Here is a 21,700-nt window from a genome sequence, read left to right on the forward strand (position 1 = left end):
CCCTCCCAGATTTTCCCAGCTGGGATCGAAACCAAACGACTGTCCAGTCTACAGTATAATTATACAGTATGTCTGGCCATATACATATATGTATATATGACATATATGTCTGCTCCGTGAATTATTGAGTAGTTATGTTTGCAAAGTAATGATATATCCTTGCATAATATATAGGCTAAATATTGATACTGAAACGTTCTCATCACTAAGTGAACAACACATTCCATGCTGTGTTCATTCTTTCTGCATTGGAGTCCATCCTATCATCCTATTGAAAATAATTCGGGGGACTCTTTGTTGACAGAAAGCTTTGTTGAGCAAAAATTACATTACAACAACCTTGAATGGAAAATATTGTTTCGCCCAAAATGAAGCATGAGAGTGTGTACTTCCCTTTATTCAAATAAAACCTTCACAAAAAAATTCTTATGATGTTCTTTCAAATATATAAAGAACTTAGTATGAAAAGGGCGATGAACTTATACAATAACGATGAACCTGACTGTATTTTAAACTGCCGATCTAGATGTGTTGTCATTGTCCTTGACCACGGAGCACATATACCAGGTTCTGCCACAGTCCAGATACCTTCAAAAAGCGAGTGAGCAAAAACACCTTCTTTGTGCTGGTTCGTGTGGTGGATGAACTGTGGTGAGTAACGCCTCCACCTTTCTGTCCTTCATCTAGAGCCCAGCTTTTCAGAGTGGCACCTTCTCAGGGGGCACAAGACACTTTCCAAGCATATGTGGAGGGTACAGGAGGGAAAAGTTGTCTGGCAGTGACCAAATGAATAGATGTTGTTTGTCATGTAATTTATTATAAAATGGCTAATGCTGACATTTTAAATAGGCCTGTTCTTTCCATTGTTGAATCAAAATCCATTATTTTTGATTTACATCCTAGCAAAGCTTGTGAAATGTTTTTTTTTCTATAGTCTATGTGTTTAAAAAAGCAGCAGTGATTTTTGAGCGTCTGGAGACACAATGACTGAAGCTAGATCACTCACAGTGACTGAAGCTAGATCACTCACAGTGACTGAAGCTAGATCACTCACAGTGACTGAAGCTAGATCACTCTCAGTGACTGACGCTAGATCACTCACAGTGACTGAAGCTAGATCACTCACAGTGACTGAAGCTAGACCACTCACAGTGACTGAAGCTAGATCACTCACAATGACTGGAGCCTGTTTATGTTTTTAACTATTTGAGCTTTTATTCATAACTAGAAAACTTGTCCATAACCCTGCAAAATCACCCTGGTCTCTATGTACCAAGGACATAGCCTGTTACTGTGAATGGAGCTGTTCCTGGATATTTGCCTCTTGATTGCATCAAGAGATTGTTGCTTCATAGTTTCTAGCTTTTGAAGATACTTTTTCTTGAACACACAACCACTCTCTCAATTATCCAACATCAAAGGAATAGCATTTTAATGCCCCCCCCCCCCCTTTTTATGAACATGTTATGGTCATTTTATATTATACATATATACATTTATGCTCTATCCCAAAACATTAAATCCCTCCTCCTGTCGCCCCCCTCCCCCCTCCTGTTATGCCCCTCCCCGCAGCCTGGTGGAGTTGACAGAAGATATCCTGAAGCAGCTGATGGACCTGGTCTTCAGGCTGGTGTGTAACGGTGAACTCAGCCTGGCCCGCGTTCTCCGCAAGAACATCCTGGACAAGGTGGAGCAGAAGAAGCTGCTGCGCTACACCAACTCCCTGAAGCCGCTGGCTGCCCGCGGGGTCTCTGCCAGGTACCATGGGGGGTCATGGGTCACTTCTCCCTGAGCTCCGCCTGTGAGGCTTGTGTTGATGCTACAGTAGAGTAGAGCAATGCTACTGTTCGGCTTCAAGAGGGAGAGCGTTCATGTTCAAACAGGTGTCGGCTTATTGACAGGATAACAGAAACAGACACACATGTACAGCTTATTGACAGGATAACAGAAACGGACACACATGTACAGCGGTACAAGTAGTTGTTGGAGCTTCTCTTGGGCCTTTCAACCCTCAGTGACTGATTCAAGAAATATTGATTGATTTATTGCCTAGTTAGTACAAGGCCCAGAGCCATAGAGATATAAGAGTTGTCATCTCCATTCACTCCAATGGACCAGTTTTTTTTACTTCATAATAGTTCCCAGAAGTAAGGTTGTGGATTAGGCAGATTCCTTATAGTATGTAATTATTATATATATTATATATTATATATATATATATTATTAGGCAGTGCTGTAGAGTTTGTGATGTACTTTGAAACGGTGAGGCGACAAAGTGTGTGAACGCTTTGGAAATCACGTCGAGAGCGCTTCCATTGCGCACCAAACACAACCAAACACCAAACGCAGCGCACGGAGCGTTTTTTTGTGCTTTGTTTTGTTTCCCTCTGCAGTCGCGTGCAGTACAGTTTAGGACACGATCACATGGACGGTAACCAGCTGGTTTCCTCTGTTTGATGTTGTTGATGTGAACATGAAAGCCACATTATTGCCAATTCTGAAGATCCCTCTGTGAGGAGAAGAGGTAGGAGGAGTGAAAAGACGAGCAGTGCGCTTTTCCTCCAAACGTTCAACTTTTTTCAACTTAAAACGGCCAGAGCGCTCCGCCAAAAACACTAGACGCCACCAGCGCTTAAACGCCAGGTGCATTCCTTGAAAGAGGAGCGCACTTAACGCGTCCTTACATAGAGAATGAATTGAAAGGCGCTGGCAGCTCAAATAAGCGTGTTGTGTTTGCCTAAGACGTTCAAAGAATCAAATTGTATTATCAGCATTATGATAGCATTATTTTATGCATTCAAACGGTCCGCCACGTACTTCTGGAACTATCGTTAAAGGTCCACTATTCACCTTGCCACGCCCACTTTTTCTCTTCCTTGTCAGTGGCAATTGTATTTCTTCTTCTGGTCAAGCGTGCCGGCCGGCCGGTTGCATTGTAAACATCGATAAACTGTAAACTATGAATGAAGTTTGGCATCATTCAGCAGATACACTGCAGCGAGTGTGGCCAACTTCGAGTTCCATGCTCATAGCGTTACTGCTGCGAGGAGCCGATGTCTGCTGACCGCGTGGTCGGCATAACGTTAGTTACAATGAAGCACGTGGACAGTTTATTTATTTGGATTTGTTTATTTATTTGGATCCCCATTAGCTGTTACCGAGGTAACAGCTACTCTTCCTGGGGTCCACCTTAAAAACATAGAAGTATACTCATGCTTTCACATATAAGCATACATTAATACATTTACAGTAATCGGCTACCCCCCCAAACCAGTAACTAGTTACAATGAAGCACGTGGACAGTGTTTTCTCACTGCCAGCTGGGTTGACAGATACTAGCTAGTCTGACCGGTCACAGTCGGCGCTCGTCACTGCTCGTTAAAAATGTCCAAATAGGCTTTATTCTGATAAACTGGTCACATATTTGGATGTTACGTTCTCATCCGACAGTTGTTGTTTTTTTTTGCTTGAAAACAGCTTTTTGGCAAGTCTAAAAATGATGAAGGTAGGAGTAATCTACTTCCGGGTCTAAAACGGAATAAGGATTACAAAATGATGTATGCAGAAGCCTCCTGATATGGGCAAATGATAAGGTGACTACGTTGATGCTAGAATAGTCTCGCTGGCCAGCCTCCTCTCCCTTCCGTCCGAGGAGTCTGGCGCCGCAGGTCTCCATAACTGGGATAAACCCTCCCCTGCTCTACTCTGCTCTCCCATTGGAGCGACTGTTTCGGTGGCAGCCGGATGTCCGCTCCCGGCTTATTACAAACTCTGTCATTGGCTCCGACCACGTCAATCAGAGCGGCTTCCGCTCCCTCCTCCCTGTGTGTCGCTGTAAACAGTGCCCTGCCGCCTCAGTGAAAACAACAACGCTAACTAGCTAGCAAGCTAACGGCAGAAACATACACGCTAGCTCGTTGCTACGTGCTGAAAACGGCAAATTGGATTGTTGGAAACTATTTTCCAAGGGCACTGCCGCTAAGCGCCGCCCATCACAATCCCACTATGGAGACCTGCGGCGCCAGACTCCTCGGACGGAAGGGAGAGGAGGCTGGCCAGCGAGACTAATGCTAGAATGGAGCTACCTGAGTCAAGCATTTTGGACTTCTGTTGGCACTGTCTCTTCAGTTACTCTGCACAAGCCCACAGAATGAGTCTGCTGATGAAGACATCATCTAATGCTGTGTGTGTGTGTGTGTGTGTGTGTGTGTGTGTGTGTGTGTGTGTGTGTGTGTGTGTGTGTGTGTGTGTACAGGCCTGGAACGCTCCACGACTTCCGCAGTCATGAGATCGCCGATCAGCTCACTCTTCTCGATGCAGAACTCTTCTACAAGATCGAGGTACGTGGTGGTTGGTGGCTCCCAGAGAACCTGGCTTCTGTGTGTTTGTATTGTTGTTATTATGACTCCTCCACACTGACGTAGAGGCTTTGACACTGAGCTCCACTGAGCTGCTCTAACTTGTTCCTCTCTCTCCCGTTCTCCCCTCAGATTCCTGAGGTCCTACTTTGGGCCAAGGAGCAGAATGAGGAGAAGAGTCCCAACCTGACTCAGTTCACTGAGCACTTTAACAATATGAGCTATTGGTAAGATGTCCTCCATCATGTATAATGCTCTCTGACCTCATCAGGGTCCTCACATCTCACATGACCCCTTCAATGGTGGCCATTACCCTCCATGTGTATTGTTTATTGACCTTTGAGCATTATTACACGTCCATAAAGACAATTATCATTCAACACAAATAATTTTGCTGTTAAGCAAAGCATCAATACTAAGTAGACCAAAAAAAGTGTTGCGGTTATCTAAGCTCAAATCAAATATTTCACATCTCCACTGTAATTTAGGAGTGGACACATAGATACATATACATATATATATATAGATATATATATATCATATACATATACGTAGGGGATTGGTGATCTCCTCTACCTCTCAGTTGGACATCTTGAGATGGCCAGTTTGTTTGAGTTCCTTCTCTGACAACCTGTAATCTCCTCTCCTCCCTGAAGGGGGGCAGTCTCTGAAGTTGGACTTTAGCAGCGTTCTGGCAAAGCCAAGTCACAATTGAGTGCGTCTCTCTGATAGAGTGCAGAGAGCCTCCAGGTTCCTCTCTGCCAAGTATGATTTTATAAGTCCATTTCTGCTGCTGTCCAGCCTTTTAGCCTGTCTGTAGTCAGGGAAGTGTGCCAGAGATACTCCAGCACTGTGTAGATGGACACAAGTTCTGGGTCTCACAGAGCAAAAAGATCCCATTAGTCAGACATTACACCAGCTTGGTACACCGCATATAACCATATTCCTCTTTGCCCTCTAGGGTGCGCTCTTTGATCATTCAACAGGAGAAAGCCCAGGACCGAGAGAAGCTGCTTCTCAAGTTCATCAAGATCATGAAGGTAAGTTCCCTCACACGTGCAAAAATACTTCACACCATATACCGTAGTTTGCGTGTTGTGTGCAGCTTTCACATCTATATCAATTTCTTATTGTAGCACTTAAGAAAGTTGAATAACTTCAACTCCTACTTGGCAATACTGTCCGCCTTGGACTCGGCCCCCATCCGGAGACTGGAGTGGCAGAAACAGACCTCAGAGGTGAACAGCACATTCCTCAGCTTACTGATGTAGAGCTTGAGATGAATGTGTGGGTGTGACTTCCTGTTGCTTCTCTCCTCAGGGATTGGAGGAATATTGCACATTGATTGACAGCTCCTCGTCCTTCAGAGCCTACAGAGCTGCTCTGGCTGAGGTGGAGCCTCCATGTATCCCGTACCTGTAAGTGGACAGAGATGTGGTGTGTCCACATTCATGCGTCTTGATAGAATGTCACCATGTATTGTCCCTCTTAACGCTCCTCCTCCCCTCAGGGGTCTCATTCTCCAAGACCTGACGTTTGTCCACCTGGGGAACCCTGACCTCATTGAGGGGAAGGTCAATTTCTCCAAACGTTGGCAGCAGTTTAACATTCTGGACAGCATGCGGCGCTTCCAGCAAGTGTAAGTTCACTGGGTCTGCTAAAAAGATGCATGAAGTCAATATTGTTGACTATAGTGCTATTATTGATTATAGACTATAAAGAAATATATTTACCACTCATTGGAAATCCTATAACAAAATGATCTAGGCGGACGGAAACGTGTCCGTCAGTCACGTTTTGTGTCACGATCGTGACATCGGGGCCAAAGGCAGATACACACACACACAAGGACACACACACACACACACAACAGGACACAACACACACGCACAACAGGACACGACACACACTGGCCCGATGGCATTAAAATGTCATATCTGCACTGGCTGTTTCTCTCTCTCACTAATGACTTCTTGCATCTTTCAGGCATTATGAGCTTAAGCGCAACGACGACATTGTCTCCTTCTTCAACGACTTCGGCGACCACCTGGCGGAGGAGGCGCTGTGGGAGCTCTCCCTGAAGATCAAACCCAGGAACATCACCAGGCGCAAGACGGACCGCGAGGAGAAGACCTAGGGGCCTGCGGGTCTTCTGCCCCCGAGGCTCAGAGACTGACCTCCAACTGTGCTTCATGACACTAACTCCACTTTACTACAGACTGAGCGAGAGACGGCTGGAAAGGATCTGCTGGAGCTCACGGGACAGACTCATCGTGGGACTACAGAACAAACTACAGGAGACGGAGGAGCGGCCGAGGTTTACAAGGAGCTCTGCGGCTCTGGGAGACGTTTCATTGGGATGACGGTGGCTCTGGTGTTTGACAGGGAGAGATTCAGTGACTATGCCGAGACAGGAGGACGCCTGGTGGCGAGGAGGAGTGAAGACACTATCACACAGAGCCGACAGGGAGGTCTGCTCCCTGGGCTCTCTGTTTTAGAGTGGAGCTGTTGTGTGTGTGAGATTGAGGTGACTGGTCCATTACTCTCCGAGATGCTCCTCCTCTTCCTTTATGTACGTGCCCATTTATTGGTCATCTTCTACAGCTCCTCCCCCTCCCCGACTCTTTGAGTTCCCCCTCGAATAGCAGAAACCTCCTCAATGGTCCAGAGCAGCGCCGCCATGAACTGTGATGTCAAACGCCAGCTGCACTTAGAGAGACTGCTGGGGACGCGAGGGGACTCGACCTCGAGGAGAGGATGGCCATTAAGGACTGGAACCCGACAAGTTTGTTTTTGAAACATTTTGTGTAAGAATCATGTATGGTTATGAAATGTATTATATACAGTGCTCCTTTTGTTCTTAAAAAGGATGCTTATGCTAATGAGAAGAGCTTAGCTTCTCCCAAGTGCCATAATACCTATGTGCACTAAAAAAAGCAAGCAAACCACACAAAAAGAGAATTACTAAAGATGCTGTGATCTATGTAACGTCATACTGAGTCATTGTGTGCCATGTTCAAGTATAGAGAACCATCAGGCAATCAGAATCATGTCCCAGTCATGTTGGTGTGCAAGAGTGTTTGTGTGTGACTGAAGTCCTCGGTGACGTGTGCGTCTGGCATTCCATATTGTGCTGTAGTAAATCATTTTGATTCCTCTTTGGGAGAACTGTCAAAACCACCACATCACACTGTGCTCTCAAACTCCAATAAAACAGCTCTGTTTCTATACGCTTTATACTGTTTATATATATACTGTATATAGAGAGACAGTATATACTGTTTCTATATAACCCTGTTTCTATACATGCTGTGTTGCTCAGAAGCTTCCTGTCCTTCCTCGGGATTCACATAGAAATGACTCTTTACTTCATTTTCATTTATTGTTTCACAATGTGGTGGAAAAAAGTGGAAAATGAATTTTTAAAAGTTAAGGCATGACTTCAGAGCTTTGATAGATTAAAAGATACAGCATTGTATACCGAACAGGCTTAACACTGCTAAAAACATACATGAGTGTTTGGCATACACTTTGTTTCATTAAATAAGTTATCAAAGAATAACCTGAAAAACCAGGGAAAGCAACAGGACAACCAGTGCATGTGAATTTAAATATAGTATAGTATAGTATATACACGACTTAGTACTTATTGAGGTGTCAATGAAAAGCAAAGGTCAAGTAAACCTGAATGTGCAAAACCACAACTAAAATGAACCATTGAACAGTGCTACCGTCTGTTATATCAGCCTTTCAGAAACAGCTTGTCGGACCACAGCAATATTATGAAGAACAAAGGGAAGAAAATATGGAAGACCATCATTTTGACGTATGATTTTGTTTGCTCATAAACCATTTAGTGATGCATCAGTAGGGTTTGGTACCGAAAGCCGGTACTGTACATTTACAACCGATACTTACCGGACCGCTGATTTAGGTGCCTCATTCCGGTGTCATGCCCGAGCTGCTCAGTGAAGTATCCGTCCGAAACCGGTGCTGCATGCACCTTCTCTAACATGATGGTTTGGAGCGCCCCACTAACCCTAAACCACTAGAAATTATCATAAAAAAAAGTGCTTTAAATGTTAACAAGTATCGGACGGTTTAGGCACCGGTACCATTTTAGGAGTATCGTTTTAGCACCGGTATCGGAAAAAAATCTAAACAATACCCATCCCTAATGCATCAATACATGGAAGATGATGATTGTGAAGTATGATTTGTGTTTGCTCATAAACCAGCAATGCACCAATAATTACAAGGGGATTGTGAAAATGTTGCAGCACTAGAGTACATGCTTGCACATGGGATTGTGGGTGATTTAAAAAGTTGGAGGGGGTGCGGCTAGCGCCCCAGTTGCTGACCCATCCTACACCTGATCAGTAGCAGCAACCCCAACTCCACACTCATATTCACAGTCTAGACATGCACACACACACACACACACGCACACACACACTCTCTCACATGCACGAGACACAATCTCAGTGGGGGCGAGTACTGGGCTCCAGCAGGACCCTCTTTCCTGGAGGATTGGGCGCTCCATTCTGCAGGTCGCCCTGCTCAGAAATGGCTCGTTTGAGGCTCCTCGCGTGGCTGTTGAGGGACCCGCGTTGCCACTTACAGATGTCACCGTTCAGGATGTCTTGGATGTGCTGCACGATGAGGTTGATGGCCACTGGTGAGAGATGCATGCAGAATAAGGATTAAAAAAAATTATGTTGCACAGAAGGTAAGACTTGTTAACAGAGAAACAACTTACCCATATTGTCAACTCCTCTTGGGATGATGACATCTGCATACTTCTTAGTCTGAGAGATAAAGACATTTTTAAAACTGGAAAGGGGTCGCTAGTTCAGTGGTTTATCAAAGTTTTTGTGCCCGAGGCACACCAAAGGGCAAGCCACAATTAAAAGGCGCACCTATAGATCTATGCAAAATAGCCTCTATAAATGTTATCACTCTGTAAATGTTTTTTTTATTCACTAATGCCAAATAAAATTGGACAAATAACTATATTACTCATTAAAAAAAAAACGGGGTCGTTTGAGGAGATTCGAAAGATTTATTTTACAGGGTATACAATTTGCCTGTGTATTATTTCGGAAATGAGCGCCTACAAAGTATTGACATAGGTAGTAAATCAAAAATGCAACGCACTCATAATCTTTTTTTATATAGTTGGAGGCTATATTTGAAATACTGTCTGGTTGTCACTTGTCACAAAATCCCAAGGCACACAATTTGGAAAGCAATGTGCTAGTTGATACTTGCTCAGGTAGGAAAAGTGAACATCTTCCTCTGGATAATTGTGACGGGCCTCTATGTGCTGTCTGGGCCTGTTGTATGTTTCCACCTGTGTGTCTTCCCTCAGGTCCAGGGAGGAGGAGCCTGTTCCCTCAGGTCCAGGGAGGAGGAGCCTTCTCTAATAGGCCAACTGGGAGCACCTGGCCAGTGCTCTACAGGTGTTTTACATACACCTACATTACAGCAGCCTTACTTTTGTTCGGCGTGGCCGTTTTGGTTGTTTTTTGCTTTGACACAATACACACCTTACAACCCCCCACTTACATTTACATTGTCACACATTCACTCACTTACACCACTGATTCACTGACTTGGGGGACATTCCCACCAAAAGTGTTTTTTTCAGTCAGAATGCTATGAAAATCATGTCGAGAGCGCTTCCATTGTGCACAAAACACAGCGCACGGAACGTTTTTTTTGGACTCCGTTTTGTTTCCCCCTGCAGTCGCGTGCAGTACAGATCAGAACACAACGACCACACGGACGGTAGCCAGCTGGTTCTGTCTGTTTGATGTTGTTCACTGTCAACATGAAAGCCAGATTATTGCCCATTCTGGCAGCAGCGGAGGTCGAGGATCCCTCGGGAGGAGAAAAGGTAGGAGTGGAAAAGACGAGCAGCGCGCTTTTCCTCTAATGTTCAACTTTTTTCAGCTTTAAAACGCCCACAGCACTCCTCCAAAAACAAAAGATGCCACCAGCGCTAAATTCAATTCATTAAAAGAGGAGCACGTTTAGCGCGTCCTTACATAGAGAATGAATTGCAGAAAGATGCTGGCAGCTTCTAAAACTTTGATTATCCTTAAATAAATTCCTTTCCATTTGCACCTTAAAACCGTGTTTCACTTTTTTGTCATGGCCTTAAGAGCCAGGTCTTGACAACAATAAACACAGTGAAGAGCGGATACTTACAGGTAAGCAGAACTCCTCAAAGGCCGGCTTAACAAACGTGGTGTATTGAGAGAGAATCTGCTCCAGGTCTCTCCCTCTATTCATGTCTCGCAAAACTACAGGCAAAAGCAGAAGCACACATTAAGTGAAAGCAATGATAGAACACTATCAGGAATAGTGTGTGTGTGTGTGTGTGTGTGTGTGTGTGTGTGTGTGTGTGTGTGTGTGTGTTTGTACGTGTACGTGTGTACGTGTGTGTCATCAATACCTCTGCGAGACAGTCTGACATCAGAGTCTGTGTCCACAAACAGCTTCATGTGAAACATGTCACGCACTTTCTGGGTGTAGAAGACAAGGATCCCCTCAAAGAGGACCACATCTGCTGGATAAACTGTGATTTTGTCCTCGCGTCTGGAAACAAGCAAAACGTTTTCTCACAAAGGCCACGTGGAATATGAAGAAGTGTATTTCTGCTGAATCAACATGAAACGCTTCCTTCTCACCTGGAATGAGTGACAAAGTCGTATGTCGGCACTTCAACCACCTTCCCCTCCACAATGTCCTTCAGGGTTTGGTACATTAACGCATTGTCAAAGGCATCTGCAACACATTGCAATAAATAGTAAACAGCATGACCGAGACATATTGTATGTAATGTACACAATAACCGTGCAACTATGATGAAGTGTGTGTGTGTGTGTGTGTGTGTGTGTGTGTGTGTGTGTGTGTGTGTGTGTGTGTGTGTGTGTGTGTGTGTGTGTGTGTGTGTGTGCGTGTGCGCGCAAGATTAGTCGAAAGTCGGGCCTACCTGGATGGTCAAAGTTGTACTGGCCCTTTAGTGCCTTTGCCTTCTGGTCTGGGGTCAGGACTCTGTAGAAGCTGTCCTGGCTTATGATAGCCACCTTCCTCTGGCGATGGTCCACCTTGTGCTGGCCCAGGAGCTCCATGATCTTGGCACATACTGTGGACTGGAGGAACAGAACGTCCTTCACTCAAGTATTGTGTATGTTTCTGATCATGCTTTGTTACAGGGCAAGGGCAAAGCAAAGTGCAGCTTATGATATCGTTAGCTGCAGCTGCTATTTGTGGGTGACCGGTCCAGCTGCGTGTTTGGGCGATAAACCATGACTGAGTTATGGCACAAGCAGTTACCATTATTAACATTAAGCTAAGCAGTTACCATTATTAACATGAAGCTAAGCTAAGACTAGTAGCAGAAATGCGATCTCCCTGTCTTGGTAAAGAAACAATTCAAGGAGGCACGGGGGCGTGCCCAGCCGTTTGACAGTTTGAGGATTACCGCTAATAGACATGTTATTACTACTAGCTAGGTGCTAAGTAACTACGCTAAGCTAGTATGTGCGACCAGTCTAAACATCCTAAACTCTCAAGAGATCCTCTGTCTGAAGTCACTCACCTTGCCGCTGGCAGTTCCTCCGCTAACCCCGATCAGGAACGGACAACGATGTCGCGGCCTCTCCGCCTCGACCAGGGGTCCGAGAGCAGCCATCACAGCCTGTCAGAGCCTGCAGCGGAGACTGCTAGCTACTGTTAGCTCGCCGTGTCGCTAGCTGTCTGAACGAGCTGAACCAACAACGAACTCTTCTCGCGAGACTTCAGAGGGACTCTAACCTCGCGTCACCAGGCTCTTCTCGGCGAGAAAGACGTGCACACGCTGGGTAGGAAGCGTTGTTGTCCCGGAGGCGATATTTTTTTTTCGGATGATGGCGAAGGCTATGCGAAGGCATAACCCGCCCCTCTCTGCCTCTGATTGGCCTAGCGTCAAACTTCCATCCAAACACATTCGCTTGGCTATCCTGCATCTCTTTCTACAGTCTGTGGTCAGACCGTCAGACTCAGTGGGTCAGACAGACAGACATACAGCAGTTACGCTTGCTAGCCTGCATGAAAGACGCCAGTGTGTTTATGTTTTTAATATAGTCATATCTATGGTTTATAACGCTGCCACTAATCAGAGGCAGAGAGGGCCAGGGGCGGGTTATGCCTTCGCCATCATCCAAAAAAATATCGCTTCCGGTAAGCTAGCTAGCTAGCTAATGTTAGCTGCTGGTTGGTTGGCTAACTAGCGAATGTTAGCCGTTAGCTAACAACACATTAACTAGACAAACACAGACATGCAGAGCTCCAAAAACAGAGCAATTCGTGATTTTGTTACTGTAGTTTCTGCAGAGTAACGTCCATGTACCTTTATGGATTGCACAGCGTTGGTATTGCAAAGGTAGTGCAGTAAGTAACAGTCAGCAGCTATGATAGCCCCGCCAGGGGGGGGAGGAAGTCCATATATGGTCCAACCAGTCATGGGGCACAGCACATTACGTCATCACAGGATAACGCGATTGGCTGGCTCAGATCTGTTCAAATCTGAGCCAGCCAATCACGTTGTCCTGCGTTGTTTGGGACATGTATAAAAGAGAGGGAGGAGAGGAGAGGAGGGGAGAGGGGGGGCCAGGGGGAGAGGAGAGGGGAACCAGAGGAGAGGGGGAGGAGAGGGGGGGCCAGGGGGAGAGGAGAGGGGAGCAGAGGGGGAACCAGAGGAGAGGGGGAGAGGAGAGGAGGGGAGAGGGGAGGCCAGGGGGAGAGGAGAGGGGAGCAGAGGAGAGGGGGAGGAGAGGAGAGGGCGAACCAGAGGAGAGCAGAGGGGGAGAGGAGAGGGGAGCAGAGGGGGAACCAGAGGAGAGGGAGGAGAGGAGAGGAGGGGAGAGGGGGGGCCAGGGGGAGAGGAGAGGGGAGCAGAGGGGGAACCAGAGGAGAGGGGGAGGAGAGGGGGGGGCCAGGGGGAGAGGAGAGGGGAGCAGAGGGGGAACCAGAGGAGAGGGGGAGAGCGGGGGGGCCAGGGGGAGAGGAGAGGGGAGCAGAGGGGGAACCAGGGGGAGAGGAGAGGGGAGCAGAGGGGGAACCAGAGGAGAGGGGGAGAGGGAGGAGAGGAGGGGAGAGGGGGAGGAGAGGAGGGGAGAGGGGGGGCCAGGGGGAGAGGAGAGGGGAGCAGAGGGGGAACCAGAGGAGAGGGGGAGAGAGGGGAGAGGGGGAGGAGAGGAGAGGGCGAACCAGAGGAGAGCAGAGGGGGAGAGGAGAGGGGGAACCAGGGGGAGAGGAGAGGGGAGCAGAGGGGGAACCAGAGGAGAGGGAGGAGAGGAGAGGAGAGGAGGGGAGAGGGGGGGCCAGGGGGAGAGGAGAGGGGAGCAGAGGGGGAACCAGAGGAGAGTTAAGTTAAGTTATCCTTTATTTATCCCCTTGGGGAAATTCATCCTCTGCATTTGACCCATCCTCTACTAGGAACCTTCCTAGAACTAGGAGCAGTGGGCAGCCGCAGTGCAGCGCCCGGGGACCAACTCCAGTTCTTTTGCCAGTACCTTGGTCAGGGGCACTGACAGGAGTATTAACCCTAACATACATGTTTTTCTTGATGGTGGGAGGAAACCGGAGCACCCGGAGAAAACCCACATGGACACGGGGAGAACATGCAAACTCCACACAGAAAGGACCTGGGACGGACCGGGGTTCGAACCCAGGACCTTCTTGCTGTGAGGCAACAGTGTTAACCACTGAGCCACCGTGCAGAGGGGAGAGGGGGAGGAGAGGAGAGGGCGAACCAGAGGAGAGCAGAGGGGGAGAGGAGAGGGGGAACCAGGGGGAGAGGAGAGGGGAGCAGAGGGGGAACCAGAGGAGAGGGGGAGAGGGAGGAGAGGAGAGGAGGGGAGAGGGGGGGGCGAGGGGGAGAGGAGAGGGGAGCAGAGGAGAGGGGGAGAGAGGGGGAGGAGAGGAGAGGGCGAACCAGAGGAGAGCAGAGGGGGAGAGGAGAGGGGGAACCAGGGGGAGAGGAGAGGAGAGCAGAGGAGAGGGGGAGAGAGGGGACATGCTGCAGCAGAAAGGGAGATAAACAGCCGACACTATTTTCGTAGTTAAGCTATGAAGTAGCCTACTTCCCCCCGCAGCATCGTGACATTGAATGAAAGTATAGGCTATAATTAGGCTCGTTTGAGATGACTTCTGGCTCGCCTGGGAAGCAGGCGAGTGCAGTCAGCCAATTAGAGGCAGAGAGGGGCGGGTCATGCCTTCGCCATCATGGGAAAAAAAATATTGCGTCCTGGAGCTAGCCTGAGAGGCTAATAAAAGCTACATGTTACAGAGTAAGCTGACTATCAGTACGTTATTGCACGCATAGGCCTATCTTTACATTTAAACGTTTACATAGCAAAAATAGAAATAGAAGTAGGCTATGTCAGTGTTTTCCCCTGAATAGCTGAGAAAGTGGACCTGTCAATAGTTAGCACTGTGAAGCTGATACAATTCAGGTGGCGGTAATGCAACATTTAAGGATGCCAACCGCCATAAAACACAGAAGAAGAAGCTGAGAAAAAGGAAGTGCTGTGGGGTTGCAGCTGGTGAAAACCTGATATTCGGCTCATATTAAATGTTAACGTTAGGCCCTGTCTCCGACAGACACATTAACAAGGTAGCCTATTTCGGTCTTTATGTCTTGTTGTAGTAGTCGCGGTTTGGTTGGTTAGCTAGCGAATGTTAGCCGTTAGCTAGACAAACACAGACATGCAGAGCTCCAAAAACAGCAATTCGTGATTTTGTTACTGTAGTTTCTGCAGAGTAACGTCCATGTACCTTTATGGATTGCACGGGTTGGTATTGCAAAGGGATTTGATGGATAGTGCATCCTCTTCAGTTCATAGTGCAATCTATTTACAGTGACGGAAGTGACGTGTTACATTGTACGTCAGTTAAACGTGTCCGAAAAGTCTGCCAGATTGCCACAGGCCACAACACAACGCTCTGCCACCGCCGACAAAGCAGAATACATTTGTTGATCTAGCTAGCTCTGAAAAGCAAGGTGGAAGGATGTCGTCAGGTAAGAAGTTCAGGAGGAGAAGGGAGTCATCCGATGAAGAGGAGGAGGATGAGGTGACTGCCGAAGTAAGGTAAAGTTGAATAGCTCAAATCATCTAGAGGTATCGTTAGCTTGGAAGCTAGCATAGCTAATTTGTTTGGTTTTCAAATTGGGGTCTTAGGACCCCCAGGGGTCCTTGAGGGCGTTCCAGGGGGTCCCCAGCAAAAGGGGAATCATTTATTTTCACTATAATTCCATCCCTAAATAACACAATGAAAATAATGTATGACTATTTTTGGCATGGGTTTCATGCACTTTCTGTAATGAAACATCTAAAAAATAAAAAATCGTATCGGCGGGCGGACCCTGGGACAAAATCTGATCAAATGGGGGTCTGTGGTCTAATTTGTGCCAGTTAATTAGGGGTCCTTGACGTGAAAAAGTTTGAAAACCAAACCACTGGTTTAACTTGTGTTTTCCTCTCCCTTCATTTAGAGCAAAACTGGACGAAGCGAAAGAACTTCAGAGTCTGCGGAAGAGACAGACCGGGGTCAGGTAGCGTATAACTTCTCTAAATTATTCTAATGTTATCGCTACCTAATTATGTTTTGCTTGTACAAAATTAGAATTTAATTTAATTAATATTTATATTTCATTTTCACTAGTTTGTCCGACATGATGGCGGGGGAAAAGCTACAACTGGAGACCGAGACTGAGGTAGCTGGCTTTAAGTATTTGTTTGTTTATATCAATCAATCAACTTTATTTTTCAGACCCATTGGTCCATAAAAAACAATACAAAGCATAAAAAAGCAATACAATAACATTTAAAAGAGATGCAGATAAAGCGTCAGCACAGGCATTTATGGTAAAAAAATAAAACCAAACAGTGTATTTAAAAAAACATATAGGCTGCGGGTCCAGTGATTCCAGAAGCAAGACAAGTACCTTGTGTCACTCTGTGATTATGTCAGTTAAGGACACAATAATTTTATTTTTAGATCCAGTGAGTCTACACATTAATCTATGCACAAAATTCCTCAAAACAGCATGAAAAGTGGGTACATTTCTAGTCACAAAAATTTCACTTGCACTGCTCCACCTGGGGAGTTTGAGTAGTATTCTGAAAGCATCATTATATGCCACATTAAGTTTTTTCATTTTCTTACTACTATAGTTGCACCACAGGTGGGCTGTATATAGTGGAGTACAGTGCGTTCTAAACAGAGCTACTTTAACATAATTTGTACACATGTGAAATTTGCGTGCCAGCATGTTGGCTTGGCCATACAGTTTACCAGACTGACGCTGCACATCGTCATCATCACAGAGATCATCCCTTATCACGTGGCCCAAGTATTTAACCTTCCTAACTACATCTAGCGGTTCACCTGCCAGAGAGAATGAGGGAAAGATGAGCTTCCTGTCCTCCTTGGTTCGAGCAATCATCACCACACTCTTTTTAGAGTTAAACTTGATGTCATACATCATGCCATATCTAGAGCATACTCTGAGTAGCTGCTGTAGGCCAGCACTGTACGGAGACAGTACCACCAGATCATCAGCATATATCAGATTAATTAATTATAGTTTGCTTGGATTGATATAATTGATTGACAGTGTTAAACTTTTGAAAACGAGCTCTCAAGCTACACCTGTGTGACTATTCTACCTGTATCTCTTTTGCAGGATGACCCATTTAAAATGAAGACAGGGGGGGTTGTGGACATGAAGAAAGTCAAAGCCAAAGACTTAGACTGGAGTAGGGACATGTAAGCAACATACACTTTTAACCACTGCCTCATATTGATAGATTTTAATTTGTATTATTTTTATTTTTAAATTAAAATGTGTGCTCTTTGTCTGTGCAATCTTATGTGACATGATGTTGGCTAAAACAATATCTTTCCCATATGCAGAAAAGAAGATGAGACAGACCTCAACCTGGGCACCTCGTTCTCTGCTGAAACAAACAGAAGAGATGAGGATGCAGACATGTATGTATGCTTTGTGTGGAGGTTTGACTTAATAGATCTATAATTTACGTTTGATAAGTGTAAAGTGTGTCAAGTAGAAATCAAAAATATCACTATCATTTGAATGAAATAAGAGATTAGCCTACTGAGATTTTAAATAACCAGGTTTACAATAATTATCAATCAACTAAATGGCTGAAGCATTTATATTCATAGGCTACAATAGGCAATTCCAATAGCATAGTTATTACACAGAAAAGTAGCATTGATTGTTTTTTCCTCAAAATGGCACTAGCTCTATTAAACATTCCTTATAAAGTACCGCAGGAATAACGTCTTTTTGTAGGCCAACTCAGCTAGTCATGCTAGTTCTGGTTCCCAAGTCGAACAGTAAATGGTATTTTTGTAGGGGGATTTCGGTTAAATGTATGAATGTACTCATTGTCAACAGGATGAAGTACATCGAGACGGAGCTGAAAAAGAAAAAGGGGTTGATGGAGGCGGAGGAGCAGAAGGTGAAGGTCAAGAACGCAGAGGATCACCTGTATGAACTGCCCGAGAACATCCGAGTCAACTCCGCCAAGAAGACAGAGGAGATGTTGTCCAATCAGATGCTGAGTGGAATCCCTGAGGTTGACCTCGGCATAGAGTATGTGGAGAAGAGTTGATATGTTTATAGGCATTGAGTATGTGGAGAAGAGTTGATATGTTTATAGGCATTGAGTATGTGGAGAAGAGTTGATATGTTTATAGGCATTGAGTATGTGGAGAAGAGTTGATATGTTTATAGGCATTGAGTATGTGGAGAAGAGTTGATATGTTTTTATAGCATAACATTGGCCGACAAAACATGTTCACTGTTGCTGACAGACTTGTTTATTTAATTTGCTTTTTAGTGCAAAGATAAAAAACATCATCTTCACAGAAGAAGCAAAAGCCAAACTCTTGGCAGAGCAGAGGAACAGGAAAAAGGACCATGGCACATCATTTGTACCCACCAACATCGCTGTCAACTATGTCCAGCACAACCGATGTGAGTGCTATTCATCTGATTTTCTATATATATATATATACTAGGGATGGGCGCGAGTACTCGGGTACTCGAGCACTCGTTCATAACGTCAGTATTCGAGTAACGTTTCTGCTGTTCGGGTACTCGCCCCACTCCCCACCCCTTTAAAAATGGTATAGAAGATCTACGCACGCATCATTATGTGGATCTGGCAGCAACCAGCAGCAACTGCACGGCCGTCAGCCAGTCAGCCAGAATGTACAAGTACGTCATCCGCTTTGTTGCTTTAAAAATAAAATGTTTATTGTAACCTTATTTATTTTGAGTAATGCGTTACAGCCACAGTTTCACGCCATATAACATCACAACGAGTATTTTGATACAAGGATGCTGCTTCATTCATTGAAATACCTTTTCTCCTCCAACGTGCATCAATAAGTTTTCCAGCTCTACCCGAAAATGGTGGCTGGAGATATTCTCCCGAATGAGAAGCACGCTTCTTCATAGCGCACGCCCGATAAAACTCATTCAAAACGTTGCACTAGTTTACTGACTACACTGTCGTTTCCCATAACGTTAGTCACAAGAAATGTGGAGAAATAATCACTTTTTGGGAGACCATCGCATCATGGTGATCACTATTCAGCAACAATGGACATGTATTGGAAATCAAATGCCTTCGCTTGTTTCACAACTTGTCTGCTCCAAAGCGCTAATGCCATCCATCGAACCATCGGAGATACTGTCTAAAGGTAGGCTTTAGATGTTAGCTTAGCGTCACCTAATATCAGTCAGTCCCTCTCCTGACAAAAAATGCTCCAGGTAGCGCTTTTTCCATGCAAACATGCAAACGTTATGTGTGGACAGCCCCATACACAGCAAATTACCCCTGCTCAGTCATTACCATAGTAATCACACAGCCCGCGCCCCCCCCCGGCCGCGCGAGTGCTCGAGCACTCGTTCATAATAGAAGGAGAGTACTCGAGTATTTAAATTGCTTAAAATGCCCATCCCTAATATATACCTGTGTATATATATACTGTATGTATCTGTATATATTATATATATCTCAACAAAAAAATTCTGTGATAACATGCTGTCATTTTTAGGGTTCAAGTTGATATAACCAGAGGTGAATGTTTGGCTCATTGTATGAATCTCTTTCCTCAGTCTATCGTGAGGATGTGAACGCCCCACAGAGGCACCACAGAAGAAGAGAAGAAGAGCCCAAAGCGAGGCCGCTGCGCGTGGGCGACACAGAGAAACCAGGTTCAGAAGGTAAGAGAGCACACCCAACCACATTGAACCATACAATCCATATCGGCACTGAGCCTCAAGATAGCAATATAGAAATGATGTGTGTAGAGAGAGAGAGAGAGGATGTGGATCAACAAAGCTCTTTTTTATTTCCACAAATGTCTTATTATTGGTCCAACATACATTACACATTGCAAAAGAATAAAACACAATGCACAATTGCAATGTATGAACTGTGCTTTGAGTCACTTCTAATGTATATGTATAGTCAGAACAGTAATTCCTAATAATTCTCGTTAATTGTTGGTTAATCTGACTTCTGATATTTGTCCATGTTCTCAGCCGTACCGTCACCACCCAACTACCGCAAACGTCCAAATAATGAGAAGGCCACAGACGACTACCACTATGAGAAATTCAAAAAGATGAATCGGCGGTACTGAGGAAAACTTCTCAGCCCGATGGAGGAAGAGTCTAAATGAGTTATGGAGTTTGTGAATATTTTTGCGAAAACTAATAGGACAAGGTTAGTCCTCAAATAGCGTTGTGATTTTTGTAAATGGTGTAAAATACACCTTTTTGTGTTTTATGTTTTTGTTTTTTGGCTTCCAAGACTGTTACTGCCAAAATGAGGGGTTGTCATTAATGGTTACTGACAGAATGTCTTGTTTTTATTGGACTCAATTTAATGATTCATGTTATAGTCTCTAGGGGCGATCACACAGAAGCATCAAGCTGCGTCAAAAGCATTTAGGCAGACAGCTTCGGACATATGTTTTCCTCTGTCCCACCCTTCCACCACGTGTTTTCCTCTGTCCCATACATCAGAAGACTGGCCTAACTGACGTTGACGAGCAGAAGACTGGCCTAACTGACGTTGACGAGCAGAAGACTGGAAAAGTTGAGAATATTAGGGGTGACCCCAAATAGTCGACGATTCATTCGATGGAGTCTGATTTGAGCCAATCAGTCGAATAGTCGCAAAATGTGGTTATGAAACAAGGATCATTCCATTCTGGTTAATATGGGGGTGCTGAATATCTGATTTTACATACAATTGCTTGGTTTGTCCAGATATATAGCCTATTTTGGTATAAGTATCAGCCTATTAATAGTCAAGTCAAGTTTATTTGTATAGCACATTTCATACACAGAGGCAATTCAAAGTGCTTCACATAAAATGGTTGACAGGACATACCATAAATACCATAAAACCAAGTCCTAATTACACAAACAAATCAAACAAGCTCATGCCAATGTATTTTCTGATTGACAGATAGTCTTGTAAAAAGAAGAAGAAAAAGCAAGTCAAATATTCATATTGAACAGCTAAATCCGATTGGACTGAGAATTTTGAGTCTGGTACAGCCCTAGCTAGAGAATATTTGAACTCTTATGCATGCATAAAAAGAAGAGGAGCACACACCAGTTGCACAGTACCATAGGGGAACAATGGTTTTGCTGGTGACACGTTTCTAGGGACATGTCTGTGTGTTAAGACATTCACCTTCAGAAGCAGAAGATATCCACCTGCAGAGTGTGTGTGCAGGGAACTGAACTCAGCCAAGGTTTCTAGCTTTGGAACAGAGCTCATGTTCACAGATAAATATTGAACTTTAGTAGGCTAGACTATAATGAGTCAAATCTGGAGTGGTATTCATCTTTAATGTCAGCTAGCCTGCCCCTGGACCATGAATTTTGAGTTGTTTAATTTCATTGTTAAATCCTGAGTGTCTGCTGTTTATTGGATTATATATATTTTTTAAACCAGTGTATAATGCAAGCTAGTGCTTTGTGTTCCTTTGTTCAGTTTTTGGCTTTTAGCTGCATTTTAAATAGTTTTCAGTGCTTCATTGTGCTTGTTTTGGTTTTAATAAATGGTTGAGACTTAATGACAATCTTTTTGTGTGTGTGTGTGTGTGTGTAGTAAGTCATTAAAAACACATGGAACTATCTTTCTCTCGTGCTGGTGGTTAGTGTAAAGTAAAATGTGTCATTTTTCATTTGTGTTTCATTGTTTAACAACCTGTACAAAAAAAAACTACCA

General features: G+C 44.9%; 3 protein-coding genes across 7 annotated transcripts in view; 2 read left to right on the top strand and 1 right to left on the bottom strand.

Annotated features, from left to right (window-relative positions):
• The window catches only part of rapgef1b (Rap guanine nucleotide exchange factor (GEF) 1b), a 90,095-nt gene extending 82,540 nt beyond the window's left edge, over nucleotides 1–7,555 (top strand). For all 4 annotated transcript variants that reach the window (XM_083657511.1, XM_083657508.1, XM_083657509.1 and 1 more), the window contains exons 16-24: nucleotides 559–651; nucleotides 1,573–1,758; nucleotides 4,256–4,340; nucleotides 4,491–4,585; nucleotides 5,320–5,398; nucleotides 5,495–5,596; nucleotides 5,679–5,776; nucleotides 5,869–5,997; nucleotides 6,345–7,555. In XM_083657511.1, coding sequence (XP_083513637.1) covers nucleotides 559–651; nucleotides 1,573–1,758; nucleotides 4,256–4,340; nucleotides 4,491–4,585; nucleotides 5,320–5,398; nucleotides 5,495–5,596; nucleotides 5,679–5,776; nucleotides 5,869–5,997; nucleotides 6,345–6,495 — 1,018 coding nt within the window. In that variant the 3' untranslated portion in view covers nucleotides 6,496–7,555. The remainder of the gene's footprint in view (nucleotides 1–558; nucleotides 652–1,572; nucleotides 1,759–4,255; nucleotides 4,341–4,490; nucleotides 4,586–5,319; nucleotides 5,399–5,494; nucleotides 5,597–5,678; nucleotides 5,777–5,868; nucleotides 5,998–6,344) is intronic.
• A 168-nt stretch (nucleotides 7,556–7,723) lies between these two features.
• uck1 (uridine-cytidine kinase 1) lies at nucleotides 7,724–12,101 on the bottom strand. The gene is made up of 7 exons (XM_083657645.1): nucleotides 11,968–12,101; nucleotides 11,359–11,518; nucleotides 11,054–11,150; nucleotides 10,819–10,961; nucleotides 10,572–10,666; nucleotides 9,118–9,166; nucleotides 7,724–9,033 (listed from the first exon to the last, which is right to left on the bottom strand). Exons 1-7 carry the CDS (start codon nucleotides 12,058–12,060, stop codon nucleotides 8,840–8,842), a joined length of 831 nt encoding a protein of 276 aa, XP_083513771.1. The 5' UTR covers nucleotides 12,061–12,101; the 3' UTR covers nucleotides 7,724–8,839.
• Nucleotides 12,102–14,930: 2,829 nt separating this feature from the next.
• Nucleotides 14,931–21,560, top strand: LOC310795513 (splicing factor C9orf78-like). 2 transcript variants are annotated; one of them, XM_083657576.1, is made up of 9 exons: nucleotides 14,931–15,499; nucleotides 15,904–15,963; nucleotides 16,074–16,125; nucleotides 17,098–17,180; nucleotides 17,328–17,405; nucleotides 17,836–18,033; nucleotides 18,281–18,417; nucleotides 19,567–19,674; nucleotides 19,996–21,560. In XM_083657576.1, exons 1-9 carry the CDS (start codon nucleotides 15,420–15,422, stop codon nucleotides 20,094–20,096), a joined length of 897 nt encoding a protein of 298 aa, XP_083513702.1. In that variant the 5' UTR covers nucleotides 14,931–15,419; the 3' UTR covers nucleotides 20,097–21,560. The 2 variants fall into 2 exon arrangements, with proteins under 2 accessions (XP_083513702.1, XP_083513703.1); XM_083657577.1 differs by lacking the exon at nucleotides 14,931–15,499 and having other exon boundaries at nucleotides 15,927–15,958.
• Nucleotides 21,561–21,700: the final 140 nt, after the last annotated feature.

Source organism: Poromitra crassiceps, assembly GCF_964638095.1.
Source record: "Poromitra crassiceps genome assembly, chromosome: 21".
In the NCBI taxonomy this organism is placed as follows: Eukaryota; Metazoa; Chordata; class Actinopteri; order Beryciformes; family Melamphaidae; genus Poromitra; species Poromitra crassiceps.

What these genes read in the sequence shown, in the direction of transcription:
- uck1 (XM_083657645.1), bottom strand. Translation starts at nt 12,060, where the DNA reads ATGGCTGCTCTCGGACCCCTGGTCGAGGCGGAGAGGCCGCGACATCGT. An exon ending in GTACAACTTTGACCATCCAG is followed by an intron (nt 11,151 to 11,358) that starts GTAGGCCCGACT and finishes AATGTGTTGCAG; the next exon opens with ATGCCTTTGACAATGCGTTA. An exon ending in AAGAGGAGTTGACAATATGG is followed by an intron (nt 9,034 to 9,117) that starts GTAAGTTGTTTC and finishes ATCTCTCACCAG; the next exon opens with TGGCCATCAACCTCATCGTG.
- LOC310795513 (XM_083657576.1), top strand. Translation starts at nt 15,420, where the DNA reads ATGTCGTCAGGTAAGAAGTTCAGGAGGAGAAGGGAGTCATCCGATGAA. An exon ending in AAGAGACAGACCGGGGTCAG is followed by an intron (nt 15,964 to 16,073) that starts GTAGCGTATAAC and finishes CATTTTCACTAG; the next exon opens with TTTGTCCGACATGATGGCGG. An exon ending in AGAGAAACCAGGTTCAGAAG is followed by an intron (nt 19,675 to 19,995) that starts GTAAGAGAGCAC and finishes CCATGTTCTCAG; the next exon opens with CCGTACCGTCACCACCCAAC.